At 40.0% G+C, this 18,261-nt stretch overlaps 1 protein-coding gene across 1 annotated transcript in view; it reads left to right on the top strand.

Annotated features, from left to right (window-relative positions):
• LOC124594764 (regulating synaptic membrane exocytosis protein 2) overlaps positions 1-18,261 on the top strand; it is a 1,241,912-nt gene that overhangs the window by 1,115,690 nt on the left and 107,961 nt on the right. Inside the window, exon 22 of the mRNA XM_047133151.1 lies at positions 12,433-12,567. Coding sequence (XP_046989107.1) covers positions 12,433-12,567 — 135 coding nt within the window. The remainder of the gene's footprint in view (positions 1-12,432; positions 12,568-18,261) is intronic.

Consider the following 18,261-nt stretch of genomic DNA (forward strand, 5'->3'; position numbering starts at 1 on the left):
GTACCCACACCCTTTACCCAGCAGGTTCTGCTCTGTCTCTTCTGTCACTCCCTCCCAGTCTATGCCTCCATGTCATATTCATCATATGCTACACCTCACCAGTTCCATACCTGTGTAATGCATGCCTATTTCCTGTGCCTTCTACCTCCTCCTTTCCTCCCACCTTCCTAGCCTGCACACCTACTGTCTCCCTCTGAGCCACTAGCTATATGTCCCCAACCCCTCCTCCCATTTCCCACTTCTTTCTCCCTGTACCCCTCCCATCTGACGTAACCAGATCCCATTCCACCTGCATAACTGCAACTATGGCACTGTGTATGCAGCCAGCACAACGTAGCTACATGCATGGGTGTGTGTGCCTGCCGACACCCCAATGCATCTACTGTTCATAGAGTGGTCGCCTTTATTCCTGAATAATGTAAGCAATCTACTATGCATAAGAATCTCTGTTATTTTTGAGAATGTTAATGTTAAAGATACTGATATGTAGTTACTTGGGCCACCTTTGTTGTCTTCCTTCTATACTGATACTACTTTGTTCATATTTAATTTTCCTGGAAGTACTGTATCCCTGAATGAGGAGTTTGCTGTATCAAAAAGTGGGTTAATTAATACTTCACTCACATGCTTTATTAGATAATTAGGTATTAAATCATCTCCTGTCTTGGAGTTCAGTTTCTTAAATATATTTAGAGTTCTTCTTTTGCCATTGGCTCCAGGTACATTGAATGGGAAAGTTGCTCAAGTGTTCTAGGAGAAGAGGGTCAGAATGAATCACTGCCTCGCAAAACTCACTAGTGGTAAATATTATATATGAAATTCTACAAGGTTTGGTACCAAGCTCACTACTGTTCATGATCTATTCCCTTTAAAATACTCCCCTCCACCATTCTTACTCTACTCCATGTGAATTTTACATGGTTCAAAGAAGTGTCTCCTGAAAGTATGTTCATGGTCTCCAACAGTTTTTCTTTCATGACTTCAACTGTTTCAAATGTCATTCCTTCCACAGCAGATTTCACTTCTGTGATCAGGAAAACGTCACACAGAGCAAGATATGGTCAGTAGTGTCCCAAAACAGAGGCCCATGCTTAGCCAATAACATCTTGACAATCAATGCAGTAATGGCTGGGGTGTTGTTATCATTCACAATCCATGACATGATTTTCCACAACAGAGGTTGTTTTCTCCTTACTCAACTCTTACAATATCAACGATCACACAAATGCTCAATGAATGTCTTTATACACACATCAAAAGAGTTTTGCTTCACCTCAGTTCTGAGAGTTCCGGAACCTGTACAGAAAATTGGAATAGAGATCAACACAAACATCATTTCCACCCTTTTTATTGCTCATGAAAACCACACATAGCATGTTGTACCATCATACAGCAAGACCTTCAGAGGTGGTGGTCCAGATTGCTGTACACACTGGTACCTTTAATATCCAGTGGCATATCCTCTTGCATTACTGCATGCCTGTATTCGTCGTCGCATACTATCCTCAAGATAATCAAGGCATGTTGGTCCAGATTTTCCCACTCCTCAATGATGATTCAGTGTAGAACCTTCAGAGTGGTTAGTGGGTCACGTTGTCCATAAATAGCCCTTTTCAATCCATCCCAGGCATGTTCAATAGAGTTCATGTCTGGAGAACATGCTGGCCACTCCAGTCGAGCAATGTCATTATCCTGAAGGGAGTCATTCACAAGACGTGCACGCTGGGGATGCGAACTGTCATCCATGAAGATGGATCCCTCGCCAATATGCTGCAAATATGGTTGCACTATTGGTCGGAGGTTGGCATTCACGTATTGTACAGCCGTTATGGTGCCTTCCATGACCACCATCTGCATACGTTGCCCCACATATTGCCACCCCAAAACATCTGGGAATCTCCACCTTGCTGCACTCTCTGGACAGTGTGTCTAGGGCGTTCAGTTTGACTGGGTTGCCTTCAAACATGTCTCTGATGATTGTCTGGTTGAAGGCATATGCGACACTCATCAGTGAAGAGAACATGATGCCAATCCTGAGCGGTCCATTTGGCATGTTGTTGGGCCCATTTTTACCGCGCTGCATGGTGTCATGGTTGCAAAGATGGACCTTGCCATGGACATAGGGAGTGAAATTGAGCATCATGTTGACTGTTGCGCACAGTTTGAGTCGTAACACGATGTCCTGTGATTGCATGAAAAGCATTATTCAACATATTGCTGTCAAGTTTCCTCCGAGCCATAATCCGTAGGTAGCAGTCATCCACTGCAGTAATAGCCCTTGGGCAACCTGAGCGAGGCATGCCATTGACAGTTACTGTCTCTCTGTATCTCCTCCATGTCCGAACAACATCGCTTTGGTTCACTCCGAGATGCCCGGACACTTCCCTTGTTGAGAGCCCTTCTTGGCACAAAGTAACAATGCAGATGTGATCAAACCGCGGTATTGACCATCTAGGCATAGTTGAACTACAGACAACATGATCCATGTACCTCCTTCCTGATAGTATGACTGGAACTGACTGGCTGTAGGACCCCCTCCATCTAATAGGCACTTCTCATGCATGGTTGTTTACATCCTTGGGCAGGTTTAGTGACATCTCTGACCAGTCAAAGGGACTTTGTCTGTGATACAATACCCACAGTCAACGTCTATCTTCAGGAATTCTGGGAACTGGGAACTGGGGTGATGCAAAACTTTTTTTGATGTGTGTAGATTAAATTTCCAATATTTTCAATGTTTTTGTCTGTTGTTGATGATAGGGGTTGTCCTGGGCATGACTCATTTTCAGTTTCATGTTGTTCTTCTTTGAACTGATTAAATCAATCAAAAACTTGATTATGTGAAAGAGATTATTATTGTACATTTGTTTCAACAAAGAGTGCACCTCTGTAGTGGACTTCCCAAGTTTCAATAAAAATTTCACATTTATCCATTACTGTTTCAAAACAAAAGGCATTTTTTCAATGGGCTGCAGACATATAGTCTGACACAAATGAAGGGCAAGGCCCAACTGAGGGCTCAGCAGGTGAATGGGTAGTGGATATGGAGAGGATCTCCCTCTCCATACCCACTACCCATTCACCTGCTGAGCCCTCAGTTGGGCCTTGCCCTTCATTTGTGTCAGACTATGTATCTGCAGCCCAAAAATGCCTCAAACATGTAGCATTTGTTCTCGAGGTTCGCACTGCTTGTCTGCTGAAAAATCGGTCCAATTATTCTTTAGCCAAACCTCATACACAAATGATGTTCCCAAGATTTTAAAGGGTTGTTCAGCAGTGATGGCACAAGTATACTAAATAAGAACTGAAACTCAGTGACACCAAAACACCAAATACAGACCAAATCATAGATGAACAAACATTACAATAAGGTCACATAATCGGCTAGGAAGTTTCATATCAGTTCACTCTCCACTGCAGATGCAGAGTGAAATTTCATTCTATAAGATGAACCATGGACCTTGCCATTGGTGGGGAGGCTTGTGTGCCTCAGCGATACATATAGCCGTACCGTAGGTGCAACCACAACGGAGGGGTATCTGTTGAGAGGCCAGACAAACATGTGGTTCCTGAAGAGGGGCAGCAGCCTTTTCAGTAGTTGCACGGGCAACAGTCTGGACGATTGACTAATCTGGCCTTGTAACACTAACCAAAACGGCCTTGCTGTGCTGGTACTGAGAACGGCGGCTGAAAGCAAGGGGAAACTACAGCCATAATTTTTCCCTCTTGGGAAAAAATTCTGGAGGTAAAATGGTCCCCAATTTGGATCTCCAGGTGGGGCTACTCAGGAGGAAGTTGTTATCAGAAGAATGAAAACTGGTGTTCTACAGATCGGAGTGTGGAATGTCAGATCCCTTAATCGGTCAGGTAGGTTTGAATATTTAAAAATGGAAATGGATAGGTTAAAGTTAGATATCGTGGGAATTAGTGAAGTTCAGTGGCAGGAGGAACAAGACTTCTGGTCAGGTGAATACAGGGTTATAAATACAAAATCAAATAGCGGTAATGCAGGAGTAGGTTTAATAATGAATAGGAAAATAGGAATGCAGGTAAGCTACTACAGACAGCATAGTGAACGCATTATTGTGGCCAAGATAGATACGAAGCCCACACCTACCAAAATAGTACAAGTTTATACGCCAACTAGCTCCGCAGGTGAAGAAGAGATTAATGAAATGTATGATGAGATAAAAGAAATTATTCAGATAGTGAAGGGAGACGAAAATTTAATAGTCATGGATGACTGGAACTCAACAGTAGGAAAAGGAAGGGAAGGAAACATAGTAGGTGAATAAGGAATGGGGCTAAGGAATGAAAGAGGAAGCCGCCTGGTAGAATTTTGCACAGAGCATTGGTTCAAGAATCATAAAAGAAGGTTGTATACATGGAAGAAGCCTGGAGATACTGGAAGGTCTCAGATAGATTATATAATGGTAAGACAGAGATTCAGGAATCAGGTTTTAAATTACAAGACGTTTCCAGGGGCGAATGTGGAATCTGACCACAATCTATTGGTTATGAACTGTAGATTAAAACTGAATAAACCGCAAAAAGGTGGGAATTTAAGGAGATGGGACCTGGATAAACTGACAGAACCAGAGGTTGTAGAGAGTTTCAGGGAGAGTATTAGGGAACGATTGACAAGAATGGAGAAAAGAAATACAGTAGAAGAAGAATGGGTAGCTTTGAGAGATGAAATAGTGAAGGCATGAAAGGATCAAGTAGGTAAAAAAGATGAGGGCTAATAGAAATCCTTGTGTAACAGAACAGATACTGAATTTAATTAATGAAAGGAGAAAATACAAAAATGCTGTAAATGAAGCAGGCTAAAAGGAATACAAATGTCTCAAAAATGAGATCGACAGGAAGTGTAAAATGGCTAAGCAGGGATGGCTAGAGAACAAATGTAAGGATGTAGAGGCGTATATCACTAGGGATAAGATAGACACTGCCTACAGGAAAATTAAAGAGACCTTTGGAGAAAAGAGAACCACTTGTATGAATATCAAGAGCTCAGATGGAAACCCAGTTCTAAGCAAAGAAAGGAAAGCAGAAAGGTGGAGGGAGTATATAGAGGGTCTATACAAGGGTGATGTTCTTGAGGACAATATTATAGAAATGGAAGAGAACTTAGACGAAGATGAAATAGGAGATATGATACTGCGTGAAAAGTTTGACAGAGTACTGAAAGACCTAAGTCAAAACAAGGCCCCGGGAGTAGACAACCTTCCATTAGAACTACTGACAGCCTTGGGAGAGCCAGGCCTAACAAAACTCTACAATCTTGTGAGCAAAATGTATGAGACAGGTAAAATACCCTCAGACTCAAGAATACTAACGCGAATTCTCTACATACGAATGGAAAAACTGGTAGAAGCTGACCTTGGGGAAGATCAGTTTGGATTCCATAGAAATGTTGTAACACGTTAGGCAGTACTGACCCTACGATTTATCTTAGAAAATAGATTAAGGAAAGGCAAACCTACATATCTAGCATTTGTAGACTTAGAGAAAGCTTTTGACAACGTTGACTGGAATACTCTCTCTCAAATTCTGAATGTGACAGGGGTAATATACAGGGAGCGAAAGGCTATTTACAATTTGTACAGAAACCAGATGGCAGTTATAAGAGTCAAGGGGCATGAAGGTAAGCAGTGATTCGGAAGTGAGTGAGACAGGGTTGTAGCCTATCCCCAATGTTATTCAATCTGTATATTGAGCAAACAGTAAAGGAAACAAAAGAAAGTTTGGAGTTGGAATTAAAATCCATGGAGAAGAAATAAGAACTATGAGGTTCGCCAATGACATTGTAATTCTGTCAGAGACAGCAAAGGACCTGGAAGAGCAGCTGAATGGAATGGACAATGTCTTGAAAGGAGGATATAAGGTGAACATCAACAAAAGCAAAATGAGGATAATGGAATGTAGTCGAATTAAATCAGGTGATGCTGTGGGAACTAGATTAGGAAATGAGACGCTTAAAGTAGTAAATGAGTTTTGCTATTTGGGGAGCAAAATAACTGATGCTGGTTGAAGTAGAGAGGGTATAAAATGTAGACTGGCAATGGCAAGAAAAGCATTTCTGAAGAAGAGAAATTTGTTAACATTGAGTATAGATTTAAGTGTCAGGAAGTCATTTCTGAAAGTATTTGTATGGAGTGTAGCCATGTATGCAAGTGAAATGTGGATGATAAATAGTTTAGACAAGAAGAGAATAGAAGCTTTCGAAATGTGGTGCTACAGAAGAATGCTGAAGATTAGATGGGTAGATCACATAACTAATGAGGAGGTATTGAATAGAGTTGGAGAGAAGAGAAATTTTTGGCACCACTTGACTAGAAGAAGGGATAGGTTGGTAGGGCTTATTCTGAGGCATCGAGGGATCACCAATTTAGTATTGGAGGGCAGTGTGGAGGGTAAATATCGTAGAAGGAGACCAAGAGATGAATACACTGAACAGATTCAGAAGGATGTACATTGCAGTAGGTACTGGGAGATGAAGAAGCTTGCACAGGATAGAGTAGCATGGAGAGCTGCATCAAACCAGTCTCTGGACAGAAGATCACAACAACAACAACAAGATGAGTGAAACTGCAATTTAGTGTAATATGCACATTTTCATTGGATAATGGTCCACATGAAGCCCAAGAGATCTAACTTTGACACAGAAGGGAGTGAAATACACTACATCTACATTCATACTTTGCAAACTATTATGAATTGCTTGGCAGAGGGTGCTTCCCACTGTACCATATATTAGAGTTTCTGGCCATTCTGTTCTCAGATGGAATGCTAGAAGTATGACTGCTTGAATACCTCTCTCTGCATTGTAAGTAGTCTAATTTTAAATTTGTAGATGCTAAAAGTGTGATAAGTAATGTGCTGTATTTTATTCCTAGACATCCTACTTAACATTGCTTCTGGAAACTCTGTACAGGCCTTCCCTGTTAGGCCTATTTGCTGTGGGTATTGCACATGTGACCAGTGTTCTAGGATAGGTCGCACAAGTGTTTTGTAAGCAACCTCGTTTCTAGTCGGACTAAATTTTTCCAGTATTCTACCAATAAACCAAAGTCTATGCTCTCTATATCTATGACTGAGTCTATATGAACATTCTATTTCATGCCATCACAAATTAAAGTCCCAAAATATTTCTATTATTTGACTAATTCTGTTTATGGATCATTGATATTGTGGTTATGGGATACTACAGTTTTTTCATTTTGTGAAGTTCACAATTTTAAATTCTGGTAGTTTAAAGTAAATTGCCAATCTTGGCACCACATAATATCAGATTCCAATCAGATATTTAAGTACCTTCTTCTGATAATACTTCCTTATAGATAACTACAGTATATCACCTGCAAAAAGTCTGCTGCTGCTATTAATATTTTCAGTCAGATCATTAACAAATAACATGTATACTATGTTCCCTAATACAATTCCTCTAAATTACTTCTACATCTATTGATGGCTCTAAATTTAAGATCACAAGGAATGTCCACTGTACCATGACATCCTCGGTCCAGTCTCAAATTTCATTTGATATTCCATATGACCACACTTTCATTAATAAGTGTTGAGTACTGAGTCAAATCCTGTTTGTAAATAAAGAAATACTGCATCTAGCTGTTTGCCTTTATTTGTGTCTTTCAGGATGTCATGTAAGAAACGTGCAATTCCAATTTTACATGGCCAGCATTTTCAAAATCTATGCTTGTTACCAGGAAGTTGTTATTCTCCAGAATGAGATATTCACTATGCAGCATAGTTTGCGCTGATATGAAACTTCCTGGCAGATTAAAACTGTGTGCTGGACTGAGACTCACAGGAGAGCTTCTGTGAAGTTTGGAAGGTAGGAGACAAGATACTGGTGGAAATAAAGCTGTGAGGATGGGGCATGAGTCATGCTTGGGTAGCTCATATGGTAGAGCACTTGCCCACAAAAGGTAAAGATCCTGAGTTCAAGTCTTGGTCCAGCACACAGTTTTAATCTGCCAGGAAGTTTCATATTAGGTTGTTATTCTGTTCAAGATACTTTTTAATGCTCAGCACTAGATCCACAGTTATCCGACAGAAGTATATCAGTGATATTGGACAATAGTTTCCTGGATTGTCTTGTAGATAGGTCTGTCCTCTACTTTCTTCCTGCCTCTGGGCACAGTTTCGGCAAGGGAGCTTCAGTATATTGTGATTACAAGAGCGACACCACAAACATCAATGTCTATATATCTCGTCTCCGCAGTGTGCTACAGTATTCCTGGATCATTTTTTGTTAAGGAACAGCTGGAAATGGAATTTAGAACTCCTGCTTTTGCTTTGCTGTCCTGAGACGTCCAGACCAAGTGAGATTATTCAGTAGCGAGTCATTAGACTCATGCTCAGAAATATGGCAGTTCAGTTCCCCACCTGACCATTCAGATTTTGGTTTCTCGTGGTTTTCCTAAATCATTTCAGGCAAATATCAGAAAGGTTTCTCTGAAAGGGCCATGTCTGCTTTCTTCCACATCCTTTCCTAATCTGAGTGTGTGCTGCATTTCTAATGACCTCATCATCAACAGGCTGTTAAACTCTTGTCTCGTATTTGTTCTGTGATAGTCACTTTTTCTTTAGAAGTTTCTTTACATAAACTGTTAGCCATAGAGGGTCCTTCCCATTATGAACTGCTCTACTAGGTACAGATCTCTTGAGTGCTTGATCGCATATTCTTCTGGAATTGAGCAACAGCTCTCTATATGCTCCTGCAAGAAAGACTCTTTGACAGTCCACACACATAAAATAGAGTCTCTGATAGCAGTACTGTTAATCAATGCAGATTTAAGTTGTTTCTCTTTGAATATTCCTGCTGTTCCACAGAAAATTTCTTCAATTCAATAATTAGAAACCAGTAAATGACCAACTTTCAGTTATATATATTTATTTACAAACAATACATTGATAATGTCCTTTATATACATTTTACATTGTAATACCTATGGTGAATGTTATCTCTGGAACATTTAACTGCTTAACAAAGTTTGTATCAACAGCATCTGACACAGCGTGCATCTTTAAGTCAAGTGTCATTTGCATCTCAAGATAGGAAAGTATTGCCAGCATTTCCAGCATACGAAGTGCTATCCAAAATTTTCGGGACTGGTACTGCCATCTGTTGAAAACCTTACCTTTGGACTAAAGGTCATCATCACCCTCAAAGTAGTTCCCATCTGCATCCTGTTCTTTGAGGGTGTTTATCACTGCCAGCAATGCTTCTTAAATCCTCTCTAGAGTGTTGATCCGACGGCCTTTCAACTTGAGTTTCAGTTTTGGGAATAGCGCGAAGTCGCAAGGTGCCATATCTGGCGAGTACAGTGGGTGGGGTACAACCACCATGTTGTTTTTTGCCAAAAAGGTCCTGGTGAGCAAGGACGTGTGACAGGGCATGTTGTTGTGAAGCAGCAGCCAGTTCCCTTGACGCCAAAGTTCAGGCCGTCATCTCCGCACATTTTCACAGAGCCATTGCAAAAAATCACAGTAGTACATGGAATTCATTGTTTGCTTTGATGGGACGAATTCTATGTGCAAAGTTCCTGTGGTATCAAAGAAAGCAATGATCATGCTCTTCACTTTGCTCTTCACCTGTCTCTCTTTTTTGGGCCTTGGAGAGTCCAGGCTCTTCCACTTAAACACACACGTACGGCTCATGTTCTATCCCCGAAACACTTGTTGAATCATTGCAAGGGTCTCCGTAGCACTTTTCCTAATATTCACACAGAATTTGATAAACATGCACTGTTCTATTCATGGATCCATTGTAAAATCACCACACACCAAACACAGAGTATTACGGAAATTGCTGTGGACATACAACACATCCTCCCAGCTGAATGCCACTCTGCACTCTGACTCATCAGATATGCAGATCTCACCACCTAGCGGTGCAAAGATATACTACTCGTACTTTCCAGATGGCAGTACCAGTCCCGAAAATTTTGGATTTCACCTCATACATCATAGTGTTATTGAAGACATCACAGTAGCCATAGTCAATGTTTTGAATGTTATTTAAAATTTTGCAGTGGCATTAAACATGTAATTGATTTCACTGTTTTGTCTGCAGAGGAAACTTAAAAACTTTGTGTACTGTCTCAGTGAAAATTCCCACAATGTGAAAGAGAATGTAGTTTCTCATACGTCAATAAAAATTTAATGTGATATGTCTTTTAGTGAACTGTGGGACCACCTTCTTTTGTGGGAATACTGCCAGTAAACAGTTGTTTCTGAACTTCCTGGAAACCCTCTCCCAAATGCACCCAATGGTTCCTCAGTCCATGAAATCCCATCCACGCACGTTACCTAGATTCAAATGCAATCACAATCATTTCCACAAACAGCTGCACAAACTGCACTCTGTGAAGACTCCTTTCTGTTCTTCTATGATACCCATACAATATTTTCTTTGACGTATTACAAACAGCATGAAATTACACCAATGTTGTAATGGAAATTTGCGGATCTTGGCCATCCTATGCTGACTAGAGTTATGGACATGTTAGCATTGCAGGGTACAGAATGATATCACCTGCATGTGTGAAAACACGGTCCTTAATAGTAATGATCTGCACCATTTATATATCAGTGTTATTAAGCCTGTTATGTGGCACAAGATAAAGAAAAGTACATAAACAAAAGAGGAACAGATGGTTTGCTCTGTAAATAAAATTCAGGTGTTAATATAATTTTACATTATACACTCCTGGAAATGGAAAAAAAAAACACATTGACACTGGTGTGTCAGACCCACCATACTTGCTCCGGACACTGCGAGAAGGCTGTACAAGCAATGATCACACACACGGCACAGCGGACACACCAGGGACCGTGGTGTTGGCCGTCGAATGGCGCTAGCTGCGCCAGTTTGGCATAAGGAGCTCCATCGCAGTCTTTAACACTGGTAGCATGCCGCGACAGCGTGGACGTGAACCGTATGTGCAGTTGACGGACTTTGAGCGAGGACGTATAGTGGGCATGCGGGAGGCTGGGTGGACGTACTGTCGAATTGCTCAACACGTGGGGCGTGAGGTCTCCACAGTACATCGATGTTGTCGCCAGTGGTCGGCGGAAGGTGCACGTGCCCGTCGACCTGGGACCGGACCGCAGTGACGCACAGATGCACGCCAAATCCGTAGGATCCTACGCAGTGCCGTAGGGGACCGCACCGCCACTTCCCAGCAAATTAGGGACACTGTTGCTCCTGGGGTATCGGCGAGGACCATTCGCAACCGTCTCCATGAAGCTGGGCTACGGTCCCGCACACCGTTAGGCCGTCTTCCGCTCACGCCCCAACATCGTGCAGCCCGCCTCCAGTGGTGTCGCGCCAGGCGTGAATGGAGGGACGAATGGAGACGTGTCGTCTTCAGCGATGAGAGTCGCTTCTGCCTTGGTGCCAATGATGGTCGTATGCGTGTTTGGCGCCGTGCAGGTGAGCGCCACAATCAGGACTGCATACGACCGAGGCACACAGGGCCAACACCCGGCATCATGGTGTGGGGAGTGATCTCCTACACTGGCCGTACACCACTGGTGATTGTCGAGGGGACACTGAATAGTGCACGGTACATCCAAACCGTCATCGAACCCATCGTTCTACCATTCCTAGACCGGCAAGGGAACTTGCCGTTCCAACAGGCCAATGCAAGTCCGCATGTATTCCGTGCCACCCAACGTGCTCTAGAAGGTGTAAGTCAACTACCCTGGCCAGAAAGATCTCCGGATCTGTCCCCCATTGAGCATGTTTGGGACTGGATGAAGCGTCGTCTCACGCGGTCTGCACGTCCAGCACGAACGCTGGTCCAACTGAGGCGCCAGGTGGAAATGGCATGGCAAGCCGTTCCACAGGACTACATCCAGCATCTCTACAATCGTCTCCATGGGAGAATAGCAGCCTGCATTGCTGCGAAAGGTGGATATACACTGTACTAGTGCCGACATTGTGCATGCTCTGTTGCCTGTGTCTATGTGCCTGTGGTTCTGTCAGTGTGATCATGTGATGTATCTGACCCCAGGAATGTGTCAATAAAGTTTCCCCTTCCTGGGACAATGAATTCACAGTGTTCTTATTTCAATTTCCAGGAGTGTGTATATATATATATATATGTTGTCTGCATATAGTCTCCCAAGACAATGAGTGATTTGACTGTCCATTACACTTTGATACAAAGACTTCTTTATGCATCTAATTTGCAACTGCAACTACTTAAATATGACTCCACTTACAGAAACTCGTTGTTCACCATTTAATTATGTCATCATTTTTGCTACACTGCTGTTAGTTTTCTTATGAATCACATTATCCTTAAATTTTTATTTGATAAGGTAGATTCCTCAGTAAATAATACTAATCCACAATTAATGTCACTGAGTAAAAAAATTTCTTTTATTTATATTTTTCAGGTGACTGTGTGGGGTGACTACGGGAGAATCGAGGGCAAGAAAGTTTTCATGGGCGTTGCTCAGATAATGTTGGATGACCTGAATCTGTCCAACATTGTGATTGGCTGGTACAAGTTGTTTGGAACCACATCATTGGTTAGTGGGCCCCCTTCGCTCGGCCTGTCTCGACGCAGCTCCCTAGCTAGCCTAGATTCCCTCACTAGTCACTAGCCTCTAGAGGAGAGACCCTTTCCCCACTGAGCATTTCCTGACTGCACTTCTGTACTGCCTGACTGCCCAATGATGCCCCAGTTCACACATCAAACAGAAAAGAAAAGAAAAAAGTTAAAGCCTGGTGTTGATGCAGATGATGAGTTGATGGTGATACAGCAGCTAACTGATTTTTGAAAACAGTAGGTATTAACAATCACCACTTTCCAAAATTTCATTGTGCCAGTACTATAAATATATAAACTGATCTCATATATTTACGTGTAAACTGAAAAGTATGAATTTTTTAAAATAAATAATTGCTTTTAAATATCATTCAGTCCACTGATTTGGCTTTGAGGAGTAAGAAATAGAAATTTCCTCTTATGAAACCGATTTTATGAAAAACTGTTTTGGGGAAAATTCCATCAATGATGGTGAATGAATACCATTTTTTTCAACTAATTTTGATAGCTATCTCATTTTTAACAATTCTGGGACTCATACTTCCAAAACTATTTCATTTATTTTAAACCTATCTTTCCTAAAAGATTTCTCCTTTTACCCATGTATTTAAATTCCTGGAATACTGGGAGAGAAACTAGCTTGAGCCAGAAGAATACTAATTTTAAATGAAGCACATATCTTGTTAGAAATGATGGTTTGAGTTACGATAGTTTGCTAGTCACCACATACAGGAGTCAATGAGCAGCAGATAGGCACTTAAAAGCAGGATAAGTCCTTCATTAGATTTGGAAAAACACACACACACATTCATACCCACATAACTCAATGAACATGCCACTTTCATCTCTGTGCACTGAAACTGAAGATGACAGTGGCTATATTGTGTGTATGAATGAGTGGGTGTTTTTTCTAAATCTGAAGAACGATTTTATCCATTATCTTAGTGTACTTTTAAATGCACTGTTATCTGTGCCCATCTGCCACTCAATGCTTCCTCTGTGTGGTAAACAGCAATCTAACTTTATTCATATCATCTCTGATTTTTCATTTTTTGTCATCTTATTAAAAAACTTAGATAGGAATAGTGAACAACTAAATTTAGTTTGGCACTACTGCAGTGAGCAGTAATTTTTAATTCATGTACTTTAATATTAAAATAGTAGCATGTGAGTAAATCTTCATCTTTCTGTGCCAGCCTGGTAATTTACTTAATGATTATGCAAAATGATAAGAGAGTAGGGTCTAGCTTTTTAAAGGATCAATTTAATTTGCTCTTAATGACTGTGGCAATAAACTTCCTCATCATTAAATATTTAGAGACTCAGATGAGTCTGTGTAATATGAGAAAAGAGAACTTTATAAATCATTGCTCTGCATAGAAAGTTGCTTATTTTAGCAGCTTCTCAGGAAATTGTGCTGGAACATACACGTTTTTTAAAATTTACCTTAATCAAACTCTTGTGGCCTTTACTGTCCAGTTAACACACTACATGAAGCTGATTTCATTATTAATATTATGAAAAGGAAACTTGGTATTCTCCATATAGTGGAGATGCTGAGCTGCAGATAGGCACACCAGAAAGACCATCACAATATAAACTTTTGGCCAACAAGGCCTTTGTTGAGAATGGGCAAAACACACACACACACACACACACACACACACACACACACACACACACACACACACACACGCACAGCCTCTGGCAGCTGAAGCCACTGCCATATGGTGATTAGCAGTTTTCCTTTTCATAATATTGTTACATTCCATCCTGGATTTTTTATTGTCTGCTTTATTATTAATGTGCTTTTATATTATTTTTAACATCTATATAAGATGATATTATTGCATGCTTTCTTTACTTACTACAAAAATTTTTAGGCTGCATCATGAATTTGCTGAGATCTAAAAAGAGGATAACTCTGATAAATATCTTAAAGAAATGTTGAATAGCTAAACCAAGAGTTATGGTGCCTATTAACCAACTGTATTGAATTTTATGTCTAGAAATTTCATTACCATAGAAATGTTACACTTACATTTCACTGTTACCTTTTTCATCTTTACTGATAACCTCAGTGTTGAGCACCCTGAAACTCATTCCTCCTTTCTTTTTCATTTTGGATGTTCATCCACATAATATGTCAGTGAAATTAAGACAAATACTATAAGTCATCAGTGAATGTTTTCTGGCATTGATGTACTTGTATTTAGGACTCATCTGCTTGCAGGCCTCTCATATCAAAAGCCAATATTATAGTTTTGTCAGATCATTCTAAGTTTACAGTGCCTCATTTATATGTCTTAAGTAGAATATGGTGGCAATAGTTGGTACTTGATGGATGCCACATCTGAAGTTTCCCCATTCTAAAGTTAGTGTAAGAATAACTTAAAATAAGCCTCTATATTCTGCTGCTCAGTCTTGCAAGATTAATATCATTTAACAGCATAGTTTCCTGACTTGTCTAATAATTTTTTCCATTTCGTTCGTTCAGAATTTCATTATTGCAACACATGGAAAATTTCACTGCAGGATTTCAATTGCAGAAGTTAAATGAAAATGCCACATATAAATTACTGTACATTTCCTGATTGTATATTCAGTTGCAACCTATTATCCAATAATTTTTCAGAAATCTAATAGGAAAGGTATTGACATGTTTTATGGTAATACTTAGCTGCCTCCACATTTGGAGATAGGTGATAGTACCACATGTTCCATAGTACCTAGTAATACAACCTACATCCATAGTTTACTATTAAAGGTAGTTCTATATATGGCCTTTCACATCTTAAAAATATGCTAATAATCTGCTGAATATATCTCTATAGACAAAACACTTACACCACTAATTTCCATTAAACTGTACTTTCTCAGAATTATCTGTGTAATTATGTACTGAGAACTGAGGCGATTGACATATATATCAACGGTCTGTATTAGTAAATGTGTTTTAGCTGTCAACCGTTACATGACAAGGAAATTACAGAATTCTTTTGTGGATGTGCACAGGTCTTTGTATGGGGAGTTGCTGCTTTGTTTGGTCTCAACCATTCCTTTCTTTCTCTTATGTTAGCATAAAGACACAATTTCTCATCAACAGTAATGTTACAGAATAGGAAAGGTAGGTGCTGTTCACTAGCTAGTAGATGTTGACCAAGTAGAGATGCATGTGTGGTCACCCACTGATTTTTGTGATTTAGGCTTACAGCATGGGGTACACATACACCCAATTTTTGAAAATGGTACGTGCTGATAGAATGATCACAGTTCATCACATGTGCCAGTTCTCGAGTACACTGACAGTCGTTGTGGATTAATGCATGTAAACAATTTTCATCAAAGGTCTTCCTGAACATGGAGATTCACTAATGTCAAAACAATCCTCCTTAAAAAAACAGGAAACCATGTCAAAATAATCCTCCTTTAAAAAACAGAAAACCATTTGCTTATCATTCTGTGTCCAGTGACATTATCCCCATACATGGAGCATATGTTTTTGGCTGCCTCCACTCTTGTCAACCTTCTATTGAACTCAAACATAAGAATATGTCAGAAATGTTCCAATTCTCAACTTTTCACTCCATTTTCTAGCATTCACAGCTCCAGTTACTATGTCCAAATGACAATATATAAACTCAAATAGAAACAGTGAATTACAAATAAAAAATGAAAGTTGAGAAATAAACACATAGTATCCAGAATACCAACATGAAAAACCAACCCAGTAATTAATTAAGAATTCATATCCAGAATCACTGTTCTAACATTTTACATGCACCTGGAAGAATGATGGAACCAATTGTATTCAATTATACAGTTGATGTGTAAGCCTTTTACAATACTCACACTTTTTTATATAATTTAAGATATAATACATCACATTTTATTCTCAAACTTACTCTCTCTCTCTCTCTCTCTCTCTCTCTCTCTCTTGCTGTGTGTGTGTGTGTGTGTGTGTGTGTGTGTGTGTGTGTGTGTGTGTGTGTGTGTGTGTGTGTGTGTGTGTGTGTGTGTGGAGGGGGGCAGGGGAGGGGGGGGGGGAGTTGTTGGGTGAATGGATGGGTGTTTTTTCCTCTGCTGGCTCAGCAAGTAAAGTACAATCTTTTATGCCTTCATCGGCCTTTGACTATTAGGCGAAGGTTGCTGACAATGCCAGTTACTTTCGGTATTGCTGCAGTGGCTGAAGACTGTTATCCACTATGCATTACTTGCCACGCCATACATTAATAAAAAAAAAAAAAAATCATGCAAACAAACTATTTTATCCCTCCCGTTATAACACGATTTATGAAATCATTGCTTATTGGCATTCACTGCTTCAAAACTTCTGTCATGAATTGTTGTTGCACGAATTAAGTTCCATGGTTTCTGTATGACTACACTACATTACTCCCCCTTTAGCACAATGATTCAGGGTATTATATCTATTGTAACTTGTTGTCTTTTCAGTTATGTCAGATCATACATCCCACTCGTAACTGAGTCATTGTGTTTATAATTAACTGTTAACATCATAGCTTTTCAGCATGATATATTTTCATTCTACTCAGAGTTAATGCACTTTTTTGAAAACATTCACATTTGTTGTATCTTCAGTCTTTCCTAACATTTCAACACACTGACTGGTTGCTTTTAATTGCAACACATTCATATTTGTATTCAATACCATGGAGCCTATTGTCATTCTTGTTTTACTCCCACTGTATGATCACAGTAAACTAAATATTTAAACTACACTTGTGGTAGCATCTAGATTTATTACATATTACAGCAGCTGGCCTACCAAGAGCTGAAAATTTGACCTTTATGTATTGGGCACACCAGTGTCTAATTTACAGTTAATCACCCATTTTAATGCATTAGCTTGCTTTTTATATATCACTTGTCATGACTAGTCATTTTTCTGATTCTTTCTTTAGACATTTTTATCTGTGTTCTTTAGTAGCATATTGAGCACTAATATACCGGCTTGTTATAATTAAAGTGCAGGTACTCACAGAGGTGCAGTTTTGACTGTAATTATCATATGGCAGCAAAACTTAGTGGATATTACAATGTGTTAATGCAGAATTGATTTACGCTGGGAAGAAAATTAGTTCCAGTTTTGGCCACAAGGTGTAAATCTGGCACTGCGAATGTAAGAAAGACATTTAGAAATGTTTCTGTATGTAATGAATTAGTAATGGGACATGAGCAGAAGAGGGCAAACAAGTGAGTAAAGCATGATGTTGATTTTATTATTAAATGCTGCTCACACAATTAGTTCAGTATGAGCACTGGAGACGTCGACAAGGTGCTGCATCTATAAAATGATGTGATCATTGGTTGCTCACAGCAGTTTCAGTGGAATCTGAGCAGCATGTTCCTGTCCCTGTTCCTGTATACTGGCCTTCAGATCAGGTACACACTGAACATGTCCTGGTAAACACATTCTTTTAGATATCACCAGAGCCAAAATTCACAAGGATTCAGAAAAAGTGATCTTGCAGTCATGCATCTGGAAAAGCTCTGGAGACAACACATTTTTGGAAGCTTGCATTAAGAAGATCTTTCACTGGGCAAGCGACATGAGGTGTTGCCCCATCTTATATGAAAACCATGGTTTACACACAGTTGCACTCTTCAAAAACAGAAATCACTTGCTATACAATTAGGTCTCAATAAAATG

Source organism: Schistocerca americana, chromosome 2, assembly GCF_021461395.2.
Source record: "Schistocerca americana isolate TAMUIC-IGC-003095 chromosome 2, iqSchAmer2.1, whole genome shotgun sequence".
Lineage (NCBI taxonomy): Eukaryota > Metazoa > Arthropoda > Insecta > Orthoptera > Acrididae > Schistocerca > Schistocerca americana.